General features: G+C 35.3%; 1 protein-coding gene across 3 annotated transcripts in view; it reads left to right on the forward strand.

The window, feature by feature from the left end:
- LOC136031274 (small conductance calcium-activated potassium channel protein 2-like) overlaps positions 1 to 25,333 on the forward strand; it is a 294,910-nt gene that overhangs the window by 19,608 nt on the left and 249,969 nt on the right. For 2 of the 3 annotated variants that reach the window (XM_065710709.1, XM_065710712.1), the window contains exons 1-3: positions 8,745 to 8,892; positions 19,819 to 19,953; positions 24,557 to 24,718. In XM_065710709.1, the coding sequence (XP_065566781.1) occupies positions 8,839 to 8,892; positions 19,819 to 19,953; positions 24,557 to 24,718 (351 nt within the window). In that variant the 5' untranslated portion in view covers positions 8,745 to 8,838. Of the gene's footprint in view, positions 1 to 8,744; positions 8,893 to 19,818; positions 19,954 to 24,556; positions 24,719 to 25,333 lie in introns of those variants that run through there. The other variant, XM_065710711.1, reaches the window with a different exon arrangement.

Genomic DNA, 25,333 nt, shown 5'->3' on the forward strand with positions numbered 1-25,333 from the left:
GATGAAATCTCAAACAATTACTAATCTAAATTTAACATTTCATTACATCGTAGCGTGTGTTTCTATTTTTTAAAGTTCAGTATGTTTCGTTTAAATCACAGAACTCACGATTTTATAAGAAAACGTCTATTTCTGTATTTCCACTACCGCCATATCTATTTATTACACGGTCAATGTCTTCCTCAATGTTTCGGTAAACGTTTATAATTGCTATCCTCTCAGTCTAGAGTCCTGTCAGTTTAGAGCTCTTCGTTAGTATTTCCTCTTCTATTCATCTTAAAATATTCAAATAAAGACCAAAACATCAGAAAAATATGAACTCTAATAAAGATGCATGTAGGTATGTGCTACAAACTAATTATATGAATCAAAATACTCCTTACAAAACAAGTAATTGTGTCTGTTCTTTTGTATTTGACAGGTATAAATTAGTGATTTAAGTTCTCATGGATTCAAGCTGTTGTAGATTTCTAATATATTATTTTCTTTTTTAATCTTGAGATTTTCAGATATTCAATTCAAAATTATAAAGTCTCGATATCTCTATTGAGCACAAAAATAAAAATATGAAGTTTGACTAAGTAAGTAAGAGAATTATCTCGTAAAAATTTTGGTTTATAAACAACTAATCGTGGAAATAGGATTGGATGGCATGTATCAAAATATAAAAATCCTCAGCGGTATATATAGTAGTTTATACATTTTTTTGGACAAATGTATGCAACCCCTATACAAAAACATAACTATATTTTGTGAGTGGTTGGTATTGAGAAGGTGAGAAATTCTGAAGTAATATCGTAGTTGTATTCCGTCTCCGTGGTTAACTCAAGGTGTGTGAATTCCCACTTTTTATCAACATTCTATTAGTAATGTCAGGGAAACTGTCCATGCCTTTCCACTGATTCAAACTGAGAATTCAGAGACCCACTTATAACAGCTAGAAAAAAAACACAATTATTTGCCTTCTGTTATAAACAATTTTTTGAAAATGAATTCTTCTTCGATGATTACTCCGACCTTTGAAGGAGTATTTCGACTCATGTTCTTTGTTTTAAGTGTATACTTATACGAACCTTTATTAAAGTTCTAAAAAGTTTGGCCTTTAGTTTAATGTTTTAGGATGAACAGAGAGGTGATATGTCATATAATGCAGAGCTTTAGTTAGCTGAAAATAGGCAGCAAAGTAGCAACCATTTGCTCACTAAAATCCAAAACTTAAAATTTCTGCCCTTCTCGTACACTTACTTTCTATTATACAAATCCCCTAAAAGACAACAATTTTGTGAAAAGCACCCCGCTTCGCAAAACAAAAGCAAACCCAAAAAACCAAAACAGACAGCCAAAAATTAATGATATCAATTTCTTGCCGTGGCGCAATAACAAGAATCGAAAATTTTTTTTTGACAGTAAACAGAAGTAAATATTTTGCTTTTTAGCCCCGTTGTGACTGAACAATCCTGAATTATCATTTCGACAGCCTGAAGAAGTTAGTGTTTTAAATTTCCCCTCCTTGTTATTACGAAATGAAGGTTTTCGCCTCCCAGTTGGCTTTTATGGTCATACGGACAGATTTCCTTGATAAACATTATTTGATTAAATACTTTTTGGCGGTTTGCGTCATTAGTAACTCTAACAGAGACCGCACAAAGTAACTGAAACTTTGTTTTAAACTTGTTTGCAAAAAGAAACAGTCTTAATAACTAAAAATTTATTAAAGACTCAACTATAAAACCAAATTGAATTGAATTGAATTTATTTATAACCCGTTATAATACACATGAAAAACGGAGTATAATGTGAATAAAAGAAAAGATGAAAAAGAAAATGACCTAAAAACCTACACAAAAAACTTTGCAACACTTCACCTTACTTAAAAACAATTAAAACATACAAAAGCAAAACATTCATTGAATCAAAATAGCGCTCCATGGGTGCCGACCAATTCTACTATTGTAAGCTTCTATGCTTTTTCTGATAGAAGCATTAGGGTCTATGATGCCGTATCTTTTAATGACCCAGGAGTTACTTGACCATGGTGGAAGGGCAAGCAGGTATTTGGCATACCGGAAATAGATTCGCCGAAGCTCCTTCGTCTCGGTTATCGTAAACGTACGCCAAAAAGGTGCAAGGTATAGGAAACTCGGGAGTGCAGAAGCATTGTAAAGTTTCGCTAGCAGTTTGCGGTTGAGTCGAAGTTTGTTTGCTACCAAGCTTCCGTATGCAGTTGCTGTTCGACGTTGGAAATGAAGGATCAAGAGCCTTCTAGTTGCTTTAAGAGTGTCACCAATAGGAATCCCTAAATATTTCATTTGTGATTCTGGCGCGCCGTCGAGATTAATAGTAAATCCTGCTCGACTTTCAACCCAGTTGAACAGAACCACGTCCGATTTTTCTCTATTGAATGTAAGGCTAATCTTAGCATATTCTTTACTTAAAATAGCAAAATTTCTTTCAAACGACTGTACTGTTCGACTGGGGTTAAAAATATCATCTGCATAAGCGATTAGTGACACATCAATCCCTTTTAAAATACACGAAGGAACTGCGCTGGATTGTGCGTTCAGGATACAGTTATTAAAGGCAACAGGAGAGGTAAGGGCACCCTGTCTGATGCCTCGACGAACTGGAATAACGAAACGTGTTATGGTCCCATCAGGTAGGATATCGTACAAAGCACGAATGGCAGACGTGTCAACTCCCCGTTTATATAGCTCAAGGAGAATTTGTGCATGAATCAGAGAGTCGAAAGCATGGCTTACATCATGACTCCCTAGGATGAGCGAATCACCAGACTTATCAGCATCTATAAGTATTGACGATAGTGCAGTAAGCACGTGGGCACACCCTAGGCCTTTTTGGAAGCCAAACTGATATGGCGGCATGTAGCATTTATCTGTAAGTTCTGGCATTACGAGTGTTTCAAAAATCTTGCAGAAAGTAGTAGCAACTGTAATAGGGCGATATGAAGAACACTCATTCAGCGATTTATTTTTTTTTTGGAACAGGAGTAAGACGACCAGAAGTGAACGAGGTTGGAACTATTCTAGTTGTGAACACCATTTGGAACATGAGATCAAGGTGACAAAGTAGTAGGGGACTTCCAAGAAGAGTGTGTTTAGCACAAATATTATCTGTACCCCTCGAAAAAGGTTTCTTAATTTTTTGCGCAGAATTCATAATATCAGACAATGAAACAATAAACATGGATACAGTCTTTTTTGACATTATCCGATTGAGATCACATTTATGAGGATATTCTACTTCGGAATCAGGTTCTGAAAATTCTTTAAAAAAATGCTGTTGCCAGGCCTCAGCAGAGATATGAGCTGACGGAGCGTTTCTTTCACTCTGGTTGCGGGTCAAACTTTTCCACAGAAGCGTTGGATTACTCATTATCTTTTCTGAAAAATCAGAACGAATAGCGGCTTTATGTTTTTGCAGTTCTTTGGAAAAATGGCGCTTTGTGAAAATCCGTATTTGGTTCACTATGCCGTTCTTGGGTCTCCTACATTCTATCCATATGCCTAGCCAAAATTTGGCCTTCTGGCAGGCTTCAACAAGGGATGGGTTCCCGGACCAGCCCTTAACTTGTGACCCAGCACGGACTCTGGATCGAGGGATAGAGTACAATTCCGCTTGTAGTAGCGCATGCGAAATAAGTGACGAGTACATATTTAGTTTAAGACGAATTTCAGACGCGGGAATAGGTACTGATGTTTGGAGCAAGTCAAAAGGTATATTTATGTTCGAAAGTAGATTATCAAGCCAGTACTGATACTGAGTCAAATGGGTTTTACTCAATTCAATTATTGTTCTCCATTTTAAAGGTCGATTTGCGCGCATTCGATAAAATGGTGCACTGATTCGGAACGATAGCGGTAAATGGTCAGAAAAAAAAAAAATCACGTAGCACATCTACTGTTAATGAACGACTAAAAATACTGCTAGATACAAGGACATGATCAAGGTTAAAAACTGATCCGGTAGGGTGAATGTACGTAAAGTCACCCGCTTTCGGTAAAAGAGCACTTTCATTTGGAATCAGACTATGCAGAAGAGCTGAACACGAGCTTTCACTTTTGGATATATCACAATTAAAGTCCCCCAATAAAATCCAATGGAGATGAGAAGCACTAATTTACTTGTAAATTCAGTAAAGTTTTGATTTGTAATTTATTCCAGAGCTGCCAGTATTAGCAGCATCAGGTGAGAGAGGCTACTCAAAGTTGAAGCGCATTAGAGCATCTTCTTTGTTTGCAACATTTGCCAAACTACACTTCCTTGATGAAGGGCCGTGAAACAGAGATCAGAACCTCCAATAGGAACCGTAAAGTCGAATGTTGTACTCACCTTAACCTTTAGTTTTTGTTGTGATTTCATTGAAGAAAAACAATGGTAAAATGAGCATATTATTTTGATTTTTTTTAGTATTGTAATGAAGGGAAGAGACATCAGGGAATTGCAAAATAACTATTGGGTGGTCAAAGAAGTGGAATGTTGGTTGCAATACCAGGAAATCCAGATACGGAGTAAGATATTTACATCAGATTTCCCTGAGATTTTTCTTGAGGTCTCTTGCATCAGATATGGTGCAAATAAATTTCTTTCAAGTTTTAGAATTTAAATTCAATTAAATTTTGAATTCCCTATTTTCTCAGATTGATTCAATTACTGGCAGCCTCAGGTCTTACTGTCATCCTTATTTTACCCAAGGTTTGGTCATGGTAATGAAGCTTAAAAGGAATTATGGACCCTATGAACTCTTGCTTTGAAGGAATTACGAAAATATCTGGTACTAATTTAGTTTTTGAAACTTTTGAAAAACAAGCGAAAAAAATTCTAGAAATAGAACGAACACCGTTCACTTTTTGGCGGTACGAAACGGCCGTGCATAATCACGTCCACTTCCGCCAAGTTTCATTTCGGCGTGGATTCAGAGACTAACTGTCAGGTTTTACTAAGATGCATATACTCACATAGTGATCGTTTGATAAGACAAAAAAGATGTCTCGTTTATGCGTCAATGTTATCCCCTCCTTTAAATCTGTAATGAATCAGATTTTAGAATAAACAGTACAATGAATGAAGAAGCAGAAAATATAATTGAGTAGAAACAGAATACATAATTTTTGCAAGAATATCCGTTTAAAACTAAGAGCATGTGTTTTTTTTTTCATCCAGCGAGAAGGCTTTCTTATTCTAAAAATCTTAACAGAATGATAGAAAGTGTTTCGAATGAGTGGTAAAATTATCAGAAAACACGGAAATGCTGCAAGCTTAGATTCAACCCCAAGAGTAAACTAAAGTGACTTTTGCTCATAGCTTTTAATAAACTTACACACATGAGGTTAAAAATAAACTAATATTTATATTCATTTTCATGTTAATAGCTAAACATTACAAAACGGAAATTAAGTTAGGCCACGCCCAAAAGTAAGGTAAAGTGTAATTTGTTATGTTTCTTTACACAGAGGAAAATAACCTGCGTTTATATTTCTCTTTAGAAATATAAACAATAAAAAGAGTTGCTCTGCAAATAAGCTCAATATAATCGACCAGAGGCCATGCATGGTTTTTTGCTATGCTACAATGATCGGGTGTTTAAGGCCGTGATTAAGTGAACTTGAAAACATCGAGGTTTAAAACTGAAGTTAGGGTAGCCTTCTGTCTTTCAATTCTCTAGAGACCGTCGATTGTCAAAAACATTTCAAACAGCACTTATTCATTGGCGGAAATAGCAGGTTAATTATACCAGCTTGTCAATCTGGTCTCTAGGGCGATCTGAAACAATTCTTTCTGGCAAAAAAACTTGTAAAATTTCAGGTAGCTAAAAATATTCTATGGAACTGTTCGAAAACAGGAAAATACATTGAAAAATGGCTGTAATCATCTTACAGGTTATTATCTTCTGCTCATGATAGTACTGATTTTGTTCTAAAAGCAATATCCTTCATAGAGTACACTTGTGAAAAAGAGCTAGACATTTTCTAAGATTTCTAAGCAAATAGAGGAAATAGAGCAAAATCCTAGCAAAAATTTTGTACCATCTTCAAGAAGCTACGGCCTGATATAAAAAGCGGCATCTTCCGCCAATGAATACTTGAGTACTTTTTGAACATAAATTTTCAAATTGAACATGGGATCGTCGAGTTCCATCAGTTCACTTAATCACAGCCTTAATTCACCGAACTCGTAATTTTGAGGTTAAGTAGCTTAGGCCTCTGTTATAAAGGTAAACTGCGTAGATCATTAGTGATACTGGATACTCTGTTACCCAAAGTTCCCTGGTAACCTTCATGAAAATTTATCAAAAGAGACATTTGAGTACAGGAAAGATAATAGCTCATTAATTCAGAACTCTGTGGAAAATAAATCAATTCGACTTATTAAAGAACCTATTTGAAAATTCAATAACTTGTTTTAGTAAAAAAAAGAAAAGAAAAAAAGCTTCACATTCGATATTTCAAGGGTGACTTCTTAGATGTTTCCCACCGTTTTCTCGAATCAAGTTGGCTAAACTTTTTTTTTAATTATATTTTTAGGTAGCTCCAGCCTTGATAAAAGTTAAATGTTTTATATAAGCAAATTAGAAAGTATTTGTTAGTACATTACCTCCCCAAACCCTTAACATTTCAGTTTAGTTTACTATGGGATGCAGTTCACAATTCAACACTAGCGTTTATGCCAAGCCACTTTTTATAGGCGACAAATACTACTCAAGGATTTGGATCGCTTTATTTACAAATACTATTTAACAGTTTCAACATACTCCATATAGCTTGTTTTTAGCTGCTAAGTTGATCCCCAAGTAAGTTGGACGCTCTTTTCAGTTTTCCCAATAATTATTTATCTACAATAGGTCCCGTCGGTTGTCATCTCCTTGCTGGAAATCCTTTTAACAACAATACATTGTTTTATTATTGTTTCCCTGAAGGGAATCCACATGGATTATTGGATTAGCCTAGGACTGCGTCCAATAAGATTTGAGTAATTGTTTCATAAGGAAAGGAAATATGTTAGAATATTTCCTCAAAACAAGAATTGTTTAGTAAAATATGATTGTTTAGGAAAAATTAACGAGTTTGGCATTTGTCCTTATGCCCTAGTTTGCATTATGTTCTAGTGGCATTATGCCCTAGTTTGACATTTTTCATAAATCTATAAATACCTGCTGAGGATTATTGCCAATGATCTCTGTATATTTTTCTAAAAATACAAATCATTAAATGTCAACATTGTTAACATTGATGTCAACATTGATCATTAAATGTCAACATTGGTGTTAAAATGTTTTTGAATTGGCATTAAAGTTTTGTAAAAATTCTGAACGGAGGGAACTTTTTTCCCTTTAACTTTTTTAATTTTTTTTTTTTTTTTAACTTTTTTTAAATGTCAACATTGATCATTAAATGTCAACATTGGTGTTAAAATGTTTTTGAATTGGCATTAAAGTTTTGTAAAAATTCTGAACGGAGGGAACTTTTTTCCCTTTAACTTTTTTAATTTTTTTTTTTTTTTTTTTTAACTTTTTTTAAATGTCAACATTGATCATTAAATGTCAACATTGGTGTTAAAATGTTTTTGAATTGGCATTAAAGTTTTGTAAAAATTCTGAACGGAGGGAACTTTTTTATGTTTGTGAGTTAGAGTAGCAAGCAAAAAAGCTCTGAATGTCTCTGGCTGTTTGAAAGTTCATTTTTTCACATATCGTTTTAAAATAAAAAAAAAATATTACAACACATGTTACTTGTATGATAAACCCACTACCGCTCAAGTTGTTCATTTATTGACTCATTACAAGAATCGGTTTTTTTGGTTAGTTTCTTTCTACTCAGCGTGAGACAACACAAAGAGAAGTGACAGAATAGATAGAAAATATATAATATGGGTTATATATTGCCACACTAAAGGGGGGGGGTAAAGTATTTGGACAATGTGAAGTTAGAAAACAATTCTTACTACATAATATGTAAAATAATTGTACCTAACAGATCAGGCTTGCAGGCCCACTATACTTTACCCACCCTCCCGAAAATGCAAATATATAGCCCAAATTTGTTTCTAAATATTATATTTTTATCTTACTTTGGTATGTTTCATTAGTATTGAGCATCAGAGAAATATATTAGAAGAATATTAGGTAGTGGGTATATCATGCAAGTACCCAACATTTTTGTTGTAATTAATGACGCTTAACTCACGCTTCATTACGTATAATATATTTATTTCGTTTTATAATAGATGGAATTTTTACGATCAATTCTTAAGAGCTTTGAATTCTGTTTCAGTAAATTTTCAATTTTTGCCTGCATTTGGGTTATTCTATTTGACCAATTCTTAAAAGCTTCGCTTTCTGTATCAGTAAATTTTGAATTTTTGCCTGCATTTGGGACATTCTATTTGATTGATGAGCTCATTCAGTGGTACGATTCCTGGTTCTAAAATCAAGACCACAATTTAAATCTAAGTTGTCAATGAAGATTAGATACCCAAAATCAGGGTGTCACTGAAAAGTTAAAAATCTGAAGTCAGTTTCGTGATTAGATCGTAAGTAAGGAAATACACATTGCTTGAAAGATAACTTTTCTTTCCTAAGGACACTTTACTTTACATCTAAACCTTATCGCTAAACCATTAAATATTTACTCTGCGTGGGAAGTTAGCACCTTTCAATCCTTGAGTAAGTAGCAATTGAGTCTACTTTCTAGTGTTGAATTGTGGACTGCGCATTACGTCCTACTTACTTGCATATAACAAAACAGTGGAAATAATTTAGTTTTCCCCGGGAAAGCTAGTTTGTTGCTCGTGTGAGTTTTGTTCATCTTCGTAGGAATAAAGATGGAAAATCAAGATGATATTTATATTGAAAATACAAGTGGAACGTCTATACAGGTCTGGTATTATTCTTGATTAGCGTTCTCTAACAAGTTTCAACACAATAAAACTGTTTGTTAGATTTTTTTTTTTTTAAACACTCTCCTTTAAGCTTTACATCAATTTTTTTTAATCTCGTCATTTATTATCTTGGCGTATATGCACTATATAATTGAGCATTAAACACATGCCACATTGACTGTGTAAACGAAAGATCCTGAACCCCAAATTTTTAGGAAATTGGAAAGGTCACTTAGTATTATGATTCTGCCTCCAAGGGCCTTCCTCACCAGGACGAATAGAATACTAAACACACACCGAAGTAAAACAAACCAATTATCATTTAATAAGACAAAGATAAGAATATGTCAATGCCCTGTAAAACAAATAAAATACTGTAAACTGTTTCTTGGATATATAAATGTAAAATAATATAAAATGTTTAGAATACAAGTGCTAAAACTAAACAATATTCTCGGGCTGTCTTACGATAACTTCTGTTACAATTAACAAGAAACATGCCCAAAATTTAGGTTTTACTGGGTTTTTTTCTGTTTGAAATGGGCAGGTTAGTGTTTATATCACCATTTGTGAGCTTGAACATGTAAAGAAAGTAATTTTAATTTCATTCGAATGTATTTAAAAAATGCCCAAAAACCAAGTTTGATGGAAGCCAAAGACCATTTGGAAACATGCACTAAGTTGAATTACAGTTGTTAGACTTTACAGGATGGACAAGAGGTAAGGGAAAACGTTAACCGAATAAATGAGGAACATTTTCAGGGAGTAAAAACCAGACAAATTTCAAATAATGCTGAGACCTATGCTCAGCCTTCCTTAGTGAATAAAAAAGATGTGTGTAAAAGAGAATACTACTATCACTACTAATATCTACTCAGTGCACCACAAAGCCACGTGAATCCAACAATACTACGCGCGCTCCTCCTCAGCCCTAATCTACTCAAAACTTTTCCTCCCTCCATGAAATTATAATATTTCTTAAATCATTGACCTTTCCCCACCCCATTGGGAGACGACCTCCTTTCTGTTTGGACTCAGGTGACTGGCCAATAAGAACAATCTAGCGCTATGCACCTGCTAAACATACGCCAACCTCTCAACTATCCTTTCATTACATCCCTAGAAAGTGGGATAGAACCGTATATTTGGTGCAATTTATTGGTTGACATAAATTCAGTCAAATGGGCACCAAAAACTACTTGTAGATAAATCTTGCAAAACTTTTTCTGAAGGGGGTCAGAGACGGAGTGCACGCACAATTTACTTAAGGGTTTTTGAAACAAGAATGAGCACATTTGGCTAAGTGGTTCTGGCTAAGGCTGCTAGGGCTCAGAATTTTTGATTAAATGAACCTATCTCCAACTTTCAACGACCGCTATTCTATGCGACGACCCCTTGGGGAAAATAAGAGAGATCACTCCTTACTAAATCATTGGCATCCACAAAATGAGAGAGGCTTAAACACCAACTTTCTGAAAGTCAAACAATATTTTTGAAATACTCCCTTAGTTCCTTTTGATTTAGCCTTGTTATTTGGTTATCTTAACCAAAGAATTTTGGAGACGGATCAATGGCCCTGCTTAACAAGGGGAACGGGAGACGGAACAATCCTGCAGTTCACCAAAAATAGTCAGAGACTCAGCGAATGAACAATTGACTAAAGGAGACCGGAGATGGAGCGTATGGACTGATGACAAAATGGGTCAGAAACAGAGCATACGCTCTTTGACAAAAAAGCTATGGAAATGAATCGTACAAATTTACTACCGAAGGGGGTCAGAGACGAATCTTGTTCACCGTTTACCAAAGGGGGGTCAGAGACGGAGTGCGCGTACAACTTACCTGAAACTTTATGAGACGGAGCATGAGCACTGTTGGCCAACGGTGTTGGACGCTTACCGCATGTACTGGTTACCGGAGAGGCTTGAAGACGGGAAGTACGCTGTCTGATCAAAGAGGGTCAGCAATTAAGCATATGCAATGTTTATTAGGGAAGGGGGCAGAGGTAGGCTTTATGTTCAGTGGAATAAAGAGGAACAGACACAGAGCATGTGCACTGTTTACTTGAGGGGTCTGAGACGAACAACATGAATTGTCGACAAAAGGAGGCTGCAGAGGGAGTATACGCCATTTTTACCAAAATGGTCGGAGAAAAAATTATTGGAAGTCAAAAGAGGTACAACATTTTTCTATACCCAGGTTCACGCCACCCAATACTTCAGGGTTGGTGATATGCCGCCGAACCTACCTCATCCCACTTCGAACCTTTAAGTTGTTGTTGTACCTTAATTTGAAGGAGCTAAGACTTTTTCAAGGCAACTTTCCTCATGAAAATCATTCTGAACAGAATATGCAGTGCCAAAAGAAGCTGTTCCTTCGGTAAAACATGGCTCTTAGCATACCCTGCTTAAGATAAAAATGTAGACTGGTGGGCCTTCGCTTTTATTTTATCGAATAGACGGAGGGGGAAAACTATGGGAAAATTCGTCAAAGGTGTTGAATTAATTCACTCTTGGAAATTAGGTGTCGATACTGAATTCAATTTTTCAGTGAAGTGCTTGAACAAAATATGGGTAACAGTAAAGCCACGCCCAATTAGTGTATTTTTGAATCTTTTAAAGTAATGCCAATAGCTTCTTAGGAGCACTAACATACAGCAGATGTTTGTATTTTACGACGAGCTGGATGAAGGGCTTTCAAAGCAGGATGATCATACTGATGGGAGAATGCTTTTGTAGCGAAGAGTAATCGCTAGCTTTCTTGGGCAAGGAACTCTCACCCAAATGAGGTAGGTATTGCAAGGCAAATATATGGATGAATTTATTTCCACGAGACAGAGCTCGTTAACTTTCTGTATAGCCTTATTTTAAAAGAGGATTTTGGGATGTAGGTGTGATACCTTAGATCACGAGATCGGCTGTTCCTTTCTTTAACGCATTGAAGCAGATCATCCAAACTCCAAACCAATTTTATATTTTCTAAAGATCCATTCAAAGGAGGACGGAGACTTGGGTTGGGTTCTTGTATTTTGTAACAGCTATTTGCGTAATACTATCATTATCAAAAGGATATAGAGGGCTTATGGTGTTTTCTCTCATTTTCGTGAAGTGGACAAGAAAATTTACAGGCCTTAAGATACTACCCAGGAGTAATTTGTGCAAAAATAGGCAAAATGGTTTTGGTTTTGGCTCTTTAATCACCCGGTTTGAAAATCCTTGTGTATCTCTCATTTCAATAAGATGTAACCACATCCATCTTCTTATTAATTGATTTAAAGTAGAGTTTAAGCAAATTTTTTTTTTAAAGTGGAGGGTGATATTTATACATAAAAAGAGCAAAAAGTAGTCATATAATATGTCACTTACAACAAACAGAAATTACCAAAAATAAGAGTGGAGCTATAGCCCCCATCTGAAGGTAGTTGTGGAATTTGCACTTCACTGAAAACGATCTGTGTTTCAATCCTTTTTTTTGTCATAATATTACTAACAAATAAAAGAGAAGATCGTACATTACGTATAGATCATTGCATAATAGATGGACTAATTTTGGTTCATAAGCAATGATAGCCTTGGATTCTTTTTTATTGTGTAATATAGAAGATAGTCTTTACATGAGGTTGTAGAGCTTCTGTGTCATATAAACAAACTTCAATGTACCGTATAATTTTATAAAACATAATGGATATTTGAGCTTATTTAAGTTTCATTGATATCCATGAGATTGACAAGCATTAAAATAGTTTTTTTCCTAGCAAAGAAATAAAAATTCCCAGCTTTGATTGCGCTTAGACTCCTGGACGAATTTTCGAAGTATCTGACGACGCTGAAGTGGTAGGTTGTGAAAAGGGGGTCAAAATTTCCAGAAAAATTATCACATTAAGAAACCTTTCAGAGTGGAAATTTTACAATTCTCTTGCTCAAGAGTTGGCCAGGAAACTTAATTGCTTGTAATCTCGATGGTAATACTCAAACTGAAACTTCGATAACAGAAACAGTTGTCACCTTCTATTTCGAGACCGAGAATGCATGATTGACTAAGAATGATAAGGTGCGAACTGTCATATGTTTAATTACCGTAACCTCTCAAAATATTAGACCCCCAATAGCAGAATCTATGATTAGTTAGGAGAATTCCTCCGAGAACTAATGATGGAATAGAGTGGCTCATTTGAGAGGACCTTCGCCAAGTTGGAATCCAAGGAATTTTCCTTTGTCAGAAAAATATAGCGTCAATAAAAATCTTAACTACAGAAGAAATTCCACCTGTTTTTTATTATAACATCAAGATTCTAGACCTTTTAACTTCATTGTTTTTCATTGGAAGACAATTTTGGAGCGGTAAACAACAACTGGCTATGCCAAAATCTGTCAAATTCTACGGAAAAACTGTTTCTTTTTTATATCATTTTTTTAAATTGTTTCTTTTTTACAATAGTTAGCCATTTTGTTGACATCATTCTATATTATAAAGGGGGAAAAAACAATTTTTGAAAAAAAAAAAAATAAAACTTCAGGTTCCTGGGACGCAGTAAAGATCGTAAGTATCTAAAATAGTCAAAAACTCCAGCAAAAACTCTCTTCAAAAAGCATTTTACCGAGATGAAATTAGTCGAATCTACCTTTTTGCTTACAAACAGTCATCTTCATTTCCTTGAGCATTCAGTATCCATGGTGCTATGTGCCCCTGGAAAGTCCTCCCTATGGGAAATTCTCTCCTCATGGGAATTTCCTGTCCCCAAAATTCCTCTTGGGTAATTCCACTAACCCTCATGGAGTATTCCCCTCTTTAAAATTCCCCCCATGCAAAATTGAGTAGCCAAAGGGAAAGAATGACCAATAAAAGTAAGGAAGAAAAGAAGGAATTTTAGAACATTTTACGTACATTCCAAAATATGGGCAAAATATAGGGTGTCGAATATCCTGTAGCAATTATTTTTATTCCTTTGAATTTTGATGTATTTTCTCTTTGTTTTAGGGAGGGGGGTTTAAGTTAATATAGCATGGTGAAATAAAAGTTAAAGAAAATAATTTGAAAATATAGAATTAGAGGCGACTTTAGAAGGGTTCCCCGCCCCAATGATGAAAGTGCACAGAGATAACATGTTGGGACTAAGAAGTATAAGTAATTGCTTCCCGTGGATATGGTCTGGTACCGACAACTATAGTACGTGATACAAGTTAACCCCCTTAAGATTGTGAACGCGTTCACTAGGCATACATCAGAAGGGTTTCCTTTCTGCTAAGTACCCTAAAGGGGCATTAAAGTACCTTAAAGGGGCCTTAAATGGGCATCTTTAAGTACCTTAAAGGGGCTTCTTTTTGTAAATTATTCAATTTCAACTGCATGGAGTTAAACTCTAAGTCAAAAGCAAACAAGTTTAAAATTGACGGTGCTCGTTATTTCAAGTAGTAAGTAATAAATAGTAGTAGTAAGTAATAGTTTAAGTATAATAAGTTTACAAAAAATAATCAAACCTTGTTTGCAAGAAAGTATTGGGTACTAATGCTACTGGCAATAGCTTCCAATAATGGCAAAGGGGTAATGCGGTCATACGTTTGTAAAAGTCTTGAAATCTGAAGTTTAAGGTTTACATAATTTTTCTTCGGGTAGGCAAAGGAGGGAATCCATAGGCTGAGTGACAACACTACTAATGTAACCTGTTTTCATTTCGAAATGTTTGTAAATTTCTAAGAAGTTGGGATGGTGGCATCTAATCAAAGATTGCATCTAAGAGCACCAGCCTTCCACCACGTTGTTAATTCGTGGGAGGCTCTGGGTGATACGGTTGCAGGCATTTCATAAGTCAAGAGAAAATGGGATTGGAGGTGGGGCAACCTTTTGGATCCTTTGTGGAGCACCAAAATCCTCCTGGAGGTCTTCGAAAGCTAACATAAAATTGCTAATAGGAAGAAATCCCAGAGATTGTATCATCCGAACCTGCAAAGAATACTCAGGATCAATTGTGTTCGCTCTTGGAGCCCAAGCACCAACAATTTATATAGATACTCTGACACAAGTAGAGAAAACAAGCTTTTATAATCGTTGTAGAAAACATCAGCTTTAGGTGTTAATTGACGTAGCTTCAATCATTGACTAGGGGGAAAGGTTGGTTTTATGGATCTGATCTCCTCTAAGGGACGGGTGTGGCCTGGGATTTATTAAAGATAAGGGGAGAAGGCAAAGGGCGGTCTTACTGTAAAAAAGAGCGTGGATGGTATAGAGCTGATAAAATAGCAGCAAACGACACTGAAGGGTGCGGGAGTGGGTTTAAGGGGATGGTAGTTCCGCTCTTATTTGTGATGAGTTTTGTTGGTTTTAAGCTCGACTTGATTACCAATTTTAATTTATGTTTGATTTAGGATGTGATAGATTCATTTTAATTTTTGCTTATTTTAGGTATCATTTATTCGTCCATATTAAGTTCTGTTTATTTTAAGTTTAAATATATATGACTTTATTTTGCTTATTTTAAGTTTTAAAACAGCTCTTACTTTTCCAATTTTTGGTGGGGGGGAATGTTATTTTTTAATTGTTTCTGGAATAAGGGTGGTAGACTTAATAATGTATGTAATATGTAAACAAAAAACTTGTAAAATTTGCAAAAAATATATTTTACATCTTTTACACCAAGCAGGACAACAGAGAGTTTTTTTTTATTTTAATTAGTAAGCAAATGATGCATCCCCATCAAAAAAGGGAAAATTCCTTCAAAATGAATACCATATTTTTATTTTCCTATGTTAATCTATTTCTAACACGTCCCTCATTACAATTCATTTGATCTGTATTATATCTTTCAAAATAGCTAATACTTTGAGCGCTTCCATTTGTCATGTCAGCAAACAATTTTCTAGTTGCACACGACACATGAAAGACATGAGACAAAATCATGAATTATTTTTTATCAAGATTTGGCTATGACATTAAAAAAAAGTCTTTAAATTAAAAACTTTAAAAATACTGTAAAAGTAAGTGTATAAAAAATAGGAACAGTAGAAATAATTTAGAAAATTTTGCAAAAGTATATTGTTTTCTTCATTATTTAGACAAAAAATTTGGAACTTTGACCAAAAAAAGTTTGGAGTTTTAAAGACGTGAAATCGCCTTCTTCATTAAACTTGCCCGTACAGCGTTGCCAGTGCTTTGAAATAAACTGTACTAGTTTTCCAATTAAAATCTTAACCAGTCCTTCTAAATTGTACCAAGACCGGCTCAATTGTGATGTGTTGGCGACGCTGGCCTCATGTATAGTCTTCAATTAGAGTAAAAACATCTAGAAGAGGCCTACATCCAAATGAAGCACTATGATCTTCACGGTAAAATACGAAAACTAGCTAAGCCTTTATTTAGTGCAAAATACAGTCTGGTAGCGTCGGTTACTAAGGGTTCTCGATCCATTTCACAGATGGACTGGTTTGTCGTCTTCTGTGACCAGTGATTGTTCAATATTAACTGGAACATTTGCTTTCAGAGACCAAGAGTCTCCTTTCTTGTTCTTTATTCAGGTACCTTATTGCTGCTGAGCAGATTTCCACTGGCATAACAGAGCTATTGAAGAGGTGCAGCTGCAGATATAATAAGAAAATTATAGTCTCCATACTTCATGTGGCTTGCTAAAGGTGCCATTTGCTTGTCCCTTTCTGGTGAGCACCTCTTCCACTGTCGAGCCAGTGTTTTCGATCATAATTCATAGGTATTTGAAATGGAAAAGGTGCTCAACATCTTTGGTGCCACATTTAATTGCCAGAGAAGAGTGACTTGTTGCTATGTATACGGTCCTTTGTACACTCACCCATAGATCAAGCTGGTTAGCCTTTTATCCTAATTTAGTAGTTAAAGCTAGAAAATTAGGTACTGATACATTTCTTTTCGAAAGAAAAATTTTTGAAAGAAAATAAAGAGTAATATTAAAATATAATCTTGTTATGGTTGGCTGTCGGAGATTAATCTCCCTTACTGTGTCCTGTGGTAAAACATACAGTTTGTGAAATATCTCCAACTAAAATTTATCCCCGGAAGGACATTCCTCTACCTGGTTGTTTTACGATCATATTACATTTTTCGTAGATTGGGAAGTCATCTTTTCTTGTTTAGGCGAGATGATTCCTAAATTGACAATTCGTGTAGTGGGCTTAGCAATAATTGGTATTTCAAGCTTATTAGTCGTCACAAATGTTTAGTCAGTGTGGGGTTAAACCTCCCATTCACTTTCTTTGGTTCTTTGCATTGAATCTTTTTAGCGCAATTTTGCTTCATCATCTAATAGTCTCATCTTCGTGTTACCACTTTTCACAATGTTTGAGCGATGGGAATAATACGTTTGGTTCATTGCACATCAATAATGCCCCAGCTTCCGTTGCGTCATCTGTTAATTCACTGCCTCTGACCCCAGAGTGTCCCGGAGGTTATATCAGTGCAATTGATTTACGTTTGATGTTAATCTTTTAGTGCTTCTTGGCATTCCCACTCATTTTTTGACTGCTTTTAATTTTCTCAAGAGCCTTTATGCATATTTGATTATCAGTTAAGACGCATGTATAACGTGTGCTTTCCAATTCCGTCAGTTCCTTAGCTGCCTATTCTATTCCAAACATTCAGCCTGAAAGAGCTGTAGGAAACTCCCCAAGGTGATAATTTGTTATTTCTTCATTCAGACCAGGAATATTATGGTATACCACTACTCCGGTCTCCGATTTTTCATGCGTTTGTAAGTTGTCTGTATAACAGATTGGTTTATTATTTGGTGAAATAGCGCCATCTCCTACTCCACTTTATTTCAACCCTTTATGGCTATTTGATATTGCCTTAAAGCTTTTTATCGACGGGACAATATTATTCTTGGGCATCTACAGCTCCGTGTACCTAAGCAGCAATTGGTTACCGGTATCCGCGTGGCTTTTGATCTTCCACTTCTTATCTAGAGTCACTGACTCCACTGGCTAGCCTTTTGTAGCTTCAAAATACTTTTTATTGCTTGCTCCTGTAGAAATTTCTTACAAATAAGTCAAGGAACACAGTAGCTGTTGAATGATACGCTTAGGTGATCATTGGGAAGGCTAGGTTTTGTGCTTTTATTTTCAATTTGGTCTAGGCTTGACTTCAGATTTGTTAATATTAATTTTGATTTTTTGTCATAATACTTTAAGAAAGACTGCTCACGCACAAGGGCCGTCGAATTTAAATGAGAAGTTCTTATAAAGAGCTTTAAGGCCTTAGCGTAAAGGGTGAGGGCTGATGAAGGGGCCCCCGTATACAGAATAATTTCTGTTCTTGTTTTAATGTTGCTCTTACTTTCAGTTGAAAAAAAATATTAAGTAATTTACAAATAAGGTGTCTATAAGCCCAAAGGTCTATGAGGGCCACTTCCTGGAAATATTAGGCCATCTGTTACAAAGCAACTTAATTGGCCAGTTGTAACTTCTTCTAGATTCATGTATTTCTTTTGATAAACTACATCATTTGAACCCCTTAAAGGGATTTCTGATTTTTAATTTTATTAAACCATCGAACACATTTTCCTGTATTAGTAATTATTGATAAGGTAAACTCATGTCGGATTTAGAACAAGATTATTGCTCGTCAAAATGACAGATCCACCTGCTTTTTCAACAGGTGACGGGCAATTTTGTCTGTTGCTTTCCTATTCGTGCGTTAGCTGAGGATTAAAAAAAATGCAGCTATATATATATATATATATATATATATATATATATATATATATATATATATATATATATATATATATATATATATATATATATATATATATATATATATATATATATATATATATATATATATATATATATATATATGTATATATATATATAGATGTCTATACACACAAACTTGTATAATATCTGTCTTCATAATTGGTGCATTAATATTTGCAGCTGCAAGTGAGCTCTAGAATATTTTTTAAATTATGTCAAACAATCAGGCTGTCCTAAGAAATCATAGGCGAAAAAATTATAGTGAAGTCGGCTTTGTGTTCTTTTTTTTTCGCTAAGGCACTTTGTACGGAAGGAGTTATCATAGAATTTTTTGAAGGGGTCTCATACGATTAGAAATTAAAAGTTCTAGTACTCTCTTTCAGATTCAAAAGTGATTGGAGGAAACGGAGCACTCCCATACCCCTTATTCCTCTCAAAACGTCCAAAAAGAATTTTAATATATCCATTTGGTTAAAAATAGTGGAAATTCCAATTGTTTTGCCTCTGGGGACGACAACACCAAAATCCTTGGTGAAAGGGCTATAAGCTATGCACTTCGACCGTTGTTTACATATAGCATTAGTTAATGAGACAGAGGGGCACGTTTAATCCTTGGTATTCAGAAATCCCAAGATTATTAAGGTCAAGCTTTCAGGGAATGTTGAGGAGAGTGTTGATTAAATTAAAATACACTATGTGCATGCAGGTTTTCGAAAGAGTTTATATCAAGAATGCCTTAGGTAATTAAGCTGGAATATCAAGGATGATGAGAGAGAGGATTAATTGACCAAAAGACAATAATTTCCTGATCTCGAATTGTAGTACAAAATCCAGCTCTTTTACCTCCCACACTAGAAGCCCAGTAAAAATACCCCGCAAGGCTGCCCCGCCTAGAATTTATTACAAGAAGTTCCAACGAGGCCTAAGCCATTTGGCGGTAACGGTTTTTCCTCTTTAAAGCAAGTTTAGATAATATCCTATGAAAAATTCTAAGCAGGGTCAAAAATAAAGCTCGGCAAACGAATAGATCTTAATATAATGATTAATTTGATACAAAGATCATTTCTATTCAGGTGAAATTGCAGCTGAAGTTTTTGTCCCAAAAATCCAGGTTTTTGAAAAACCTTTTCAGCATATTTTTATTTCTAAAAAAAAACAAAAAGCAAGAATCTTCGCTTCATGAAAAAAAGTTAATTTTATATTATAGGTAGAGATAGACGAAGCCTCTATATCTGAGCCACTTCAATCTTGTGAGATGCAACTAGGAAGTGGACTCTCCAGGAGTGACTCGTCAGAGAATCTCCTGCATGAAGTGCAGGTTGTAGGAAATCAGGATTATTCGGTAAGTGGCAAAATAAATTGGTTATTTCATTATCATACTTGACAGCAATAAAACCTCCTGCTTGAACATTTGTCAGTCGGATACGATTTAGTAATATTGGTAGTAAATTGAAGCAGAACTGTTGTGGGAGGAAATAATATCTTTCTAATATTTGGCACTGAAAAAAGTATAATGCTTAAATATTGACAAATTTAAGGTTTGTTGAATTCACATTGCATTTTTAAAATTGTTCCATTCGTAGTATGATAACCTTTGACTCCAAATTGTGTCCATTTATTACATGTGATATTATTACTCGGCCAAGTGCCTAGATTTTAGATTTAGATATCCTGCCCTTTTGGTTATAATATTGCGAAGAATAAGTTTTTCTTTAAATATTTGTCTGAGCTCTCTTTTCCTGTAAAACCTTTCGTGATGTTTCTTCCCTTTCATCTGTCTTTTGGGAAGGCTTTCCAATTGACAATATCCCCTGCTTCTATTGTTTTATTTGATGTTTCTCGATGCATTTTTTACAATTCAATAAAAGTGGTCAAAACAAATCAAAAGAGAGCCTCTTGGAACCTAGCTGAATACCAAGATTCTTAGGTACGCATTATAACAAGAAGAGTTAACCCCAAGCTTAATTTATAATAGGTGTTGATCCAGAGAGGAGTGGGGGCTGGTTGGCAATTACTGGCTTTGCCACAGTTTTGTTTTGTACAGTTTTACTTACATTTGTAAAAATATGTTTGGCAAAAAAAAAATAATGCCAAAAAATATAATACCAGTATTATAGCATTCGAACGTACTTCCCAAGCCCTGGTGTATATCGGAAAATACCATGTGTGCTTTACATTTCCGCCACACTTGGCACTGTTCCCAAAACGCTTGGCACACTACCCAAAATTCTTGGCACATTTCTGTCACTTGATGTACATGATTTCGGCACACTACCCAAAATTCTTGGCACATTTCTGTCACTTGATGTACATGATTTCCTAGAGAGTGACCTTTTGCATCGAGCAAAAATAAAGACACAAAAAGGGGTATTCAGAGTGAGATCGAAAGAGGAGGAAAGAAAGAGAAAAAAGAAAAAGAAAGAGTCATCTAAATCCTGAAAATTAATCCCCCCCCCCCATAGCTACTGCAGTGACTTCAGGGGTTTTGGGTGACACTTCCCTACTTGATTTTGTTGAAATTTACTTTCTGCTGTATTTGCTTACATTTTTCTAATATGTTGAGCAAATAGAAATAAAGTCATGTTGAGCAAAAAGAAAGAGTAATTATTCTAGGAATCCACTTCTCTTAAAGCAGAAAATAGTTTGTTTTTTATTTTTTCGAAGCCCAAATTAACTTCGCGACACAGTTTTAGAGCCAAAATAAATAAATTTAGTTTTAAATTTGAAAGATTTCCAGATCCATAGAGATTCCCACTCTCTCACAATAAAATGCTGAGCACTGGCTTTAACTTTACTTTGTCTTTTACCGCACCCATTGGTCCTACCATTATTTCCGTGAGAACCCTACCATTGCTTGCTTTCAAAATTATCAATGAAACAGCGGAGATAAGACAATAATGAAATGTCTACTCCTTTGAATATCAGTAAGTCTAGTTTACAATTTGATGTAGCTAAATTAGTTAGAAGGGATTAGACCTTTGTGGCCTGAGAGTCAATTTGGTGATTCAGCCCATAATAACTGAATAAGTTCAAGTTGAACACATTTAGTTGTGAATCTTTGCATCTGCCAGTGTCACTTTTAGTCCTTTAAATTTTATTTCTTTTATGGTCTTAACGTAGGATACTACGAAATTAACATTAAAAATCGAGCCCGATGATGGCTAATATAAAAACGACTTCCATCTCACTCATAAATTTGGTTTCAGTATTGTTAACCTTACAAAATTTCACAAGAGTATGACCCACTTTAGTGTCGAAAAGGACCACTTTAAAACAAAAACTGAGTGATGAAACACTTTAAAAAGTAGAACCCGTCAAAACTTAGAAAAGCTGCAGCTGCACATGGAGTGATGATGAAAGCTTTGAATTTCTAGAGAAACCTTGAATTCTTTGAATTGCCTCCTAGGCATTTTGAAAAAAACTCACCATTAGCTTTTACTGGATAAAACTATTTTACATGGTAGCGATCCATGCATTAAGCATCTAGTCAGTGAAATAATAAACTTTAAACAAAGAAATTTAGAAAATACTAATTCTTTCGTGAAATGCATGGAAGAAAAGACTCCTAGCGAATTCTATACTGTAATTAATTGATTTATTTATCTTTCTATCACCCACACGATACATTAAGTAAATATGGCGCAGTAGGAATAAATAAAAAAAAACACAAAGAGAAAACAAACACACATGCAAAATCAACGAAAGAAACGGATAAGACGGTGGTAAGGGGATTGGGGCACAGAAGCCGTACTGGAGAGTTTTCTGTGTAGAATTTCAATTTTAAAGTTATATCAGGAAATGAAAATTTGCTAACAAGAATCCGGTTTTTTGTCCAAGGTGGAAGATACAGAAGAAATTTACAAAATTTGAAATAATTTATCTGGATTCTTTTTAAATTACCTTTCTTAAGAAGGGGAAAAGACCTGAAGCATAAAGGACAGAATGATTACAGAAAGTAGAATAAAGATTGGCCAGTGCACGCCTATTATACTTCCCTCTGTTTGCAACAATCTCTGCATAGCCAATCTGGATCTTTTTGCTTATATCACAAATAGTACGCTGACGTAAGCTCGAAAGATTGTTAGTAATAGAGATACCAAGCCAACGAATACAATTAACAAGAGGGATAGTGAAGTTATTACAGTGAAGGGGAGTAGCATTAGTACAACTATAGAAAAGAAACTCACATCTGTCTGTAATAAGTGAAAGGCTAATATCATCAAAAGCATCAAAAACTATAGAGACCATTTGGGAAGGACCCTTTTAGGAACGGCTAATCAGAAGCATGTCGTCAGCATAACAAGGTAAGAAACATCCGCAAGAGCAGTAAGGTATGTACCTGAAATCTTAACCAGCACACTAGAAATACAAATCTTAAAAAGCGTAGGGACAGAACACCACCCTGCCTCACTCCTCTTCGTACCCTCATAATAGTGTCTAGTGAAGATTGTAATTGAGGAAAAGAATTTGAATACCAAAACCTAAGAAGCATTATAACATATTGACCCCATAATTATACAGAGAAAAAAGAAGCTGACTATGGACCACATTACCAAATGCTTTCAAAAGATCCAAAGCACAAATATTAAGACCATTTCCCTTGGAAGAATTATCAGCCAGTAAAGAAGACGGAATCTTATGCGCATGCTGACAACCCAACCCATGCCGAAAACCAAATTGGTTCTCATCCTCATTAATATTTTTAGTCAGAAAAGGTAAAAGGATATACTCAAAAACCTTGCAATGTTTCCAAGAAACAGTAATGGGTAGATAACAGGAACAATCGTCGGTGGCTTTCCATTTTTAAAAATTGACGAAACAGTAACACACAGAAAACTCTCAGGTACGCTTGAAGTACATAGACACATTTGAAAAAGAAACTGAAAGTGACATATAAGGGGGGGTGCAATCAATCCGCATATGCGTCTTTGAAATACCATCATTTTCTATTGAAATAGATTTTAGACTTTTCACAGCATCAATTACGGAAGAAAAAGATATGGGCACTATATGGTGTTAAGAAAGCGTTGTACTAAAGAGGGGGGGGATAAGAAGGCGAGTATGTACAGAATGCATTGAATAGTTAATCACCGAAAAAATCAAAGAATAATGTTTATACCAAGCTGAATGTGGAAGGCAGTTACTTGTCACAGTATCATCATTTAACTTGTCATAATTGATCACTTTTCGCCAATCTTTCCAACTCACTGGGAAAACCGTACCGCAGTAATGTGCCGACCTCAGATAACGTTTATATTCGATTTTAGTTTTACGTTTGAGATCAGCCACACACCCAAAACTTGGCACACCTTATTCGTTCCATATCTAGAGCCACAATTTCGCTTTGCTTTTATCGACTGCAAACAAGAGTCCATTGACCAGAGAGGTTTTTGTGCTCTTTTACGAATACGTTGCCGAGGTACGGCAGCTTCTTCTACCTTTTTCATACACATCACAAATTGGTTATAGTAACAGTCAATATCGGCTTTACCATTCGTAGGTACCTGGTGCTGAAAAAAATGATATGGAACACGTATGGTAGAAAGAAGGGCTGTCAAAGTAGAGATGTAGTGCGGTATATTTGCTTTGCTCCAGTTGCTTTATTCTATTCAAACCACTTCGATTTGTATTGCGAACAATTGGTATTCGACAGATCCATTGTAAATGTCAATAAATTGGCATGTGGTCAGCACTGATTTGGTCAAATTTGAAAATGAATTAAATTTTACTTTTGACACCTTAAATTGCATTTGGAGCAAACTTTTATGCTTAATAATCTTGACATTAAATTTCTCAATAAATCATTTAATTTGGCTAACAAGCATTCTAATTAGAATTAAGGTGTTCCTTTTTAATGCTTGAATTCTATTGGAAATTTGGGATTTCATTAGATGGATTGACCTAAATGACTAAAATATAAATTGAAGATATTTCTTGTCTTTCAGAGTCCGCCATGGAAACCGAGACCGAGAGCCCCAATGTTACCAATGTCCTCCGGTGACAGTACTGGTCTAGAAGAAAATCGTGACAGTATTTGGGGTACTCCATTTGGATCTACCAAAACGCATCTTGGTTCAGACAACTTCAGCTGTACTGGAGAGATAGTTGTAAGATGAAACTCTTATTATAATTTATTCCCTTCCACAGTACAACGCAGAAGGTTTTTTTTTACTGAATTTCTAAATAAATTCTTACTAAATGAAATTTGTAGTTCCGCGTTTATGGTTCTTATATTCTGGCAAGAAATCACGGAATCAGTACAAAACTCTAATTTTTTTTTACTAAATCCGTTCTGTACCCTCATTATTTTTTCTCTTTATATATATATATATATATATATATATATATATATATATATATATATATATATATATATATATATATATAAAAATAAGTTGTCTGTCTTTCTGTGGATCAGGTGACGTCATGTTTCTGTGTTGACTGACGTCATGAAATTAGTTGTCGTCATTTTTGCTTTGACGGTGACGTCATTAGACCGAGACAGAGGGAATATAAGTGACGACCGGGAACCTCAAAGAGAAATTACAGACTGGGACACCCGGACACAAATCACGACCGGGACACAGGGAATATAAATGACGACCGGGACACAGGGACACAACTACAACGGAGAAGCCGGGGGCACAGGCGGGATATATAAATGACGACCGGGACACAGAGTTCGAATAGAAATTACAGACCGGGACACCGGGACACAAATG

Source organism: Artemia franciscana, chromosome 9 (assembly GCF_032884065.1).
Source record: "Artemia franciscana chromosome 9, ASM3288406v1, whole genome shotgun sequence".
In the NCBI taxonomy this organism is placed as follows: Eukaryota; Metazoa; Arthropoda; class Branchiopoda; order Anostraca; family Artemiidae; genus Artemia; species Artemia franciscana.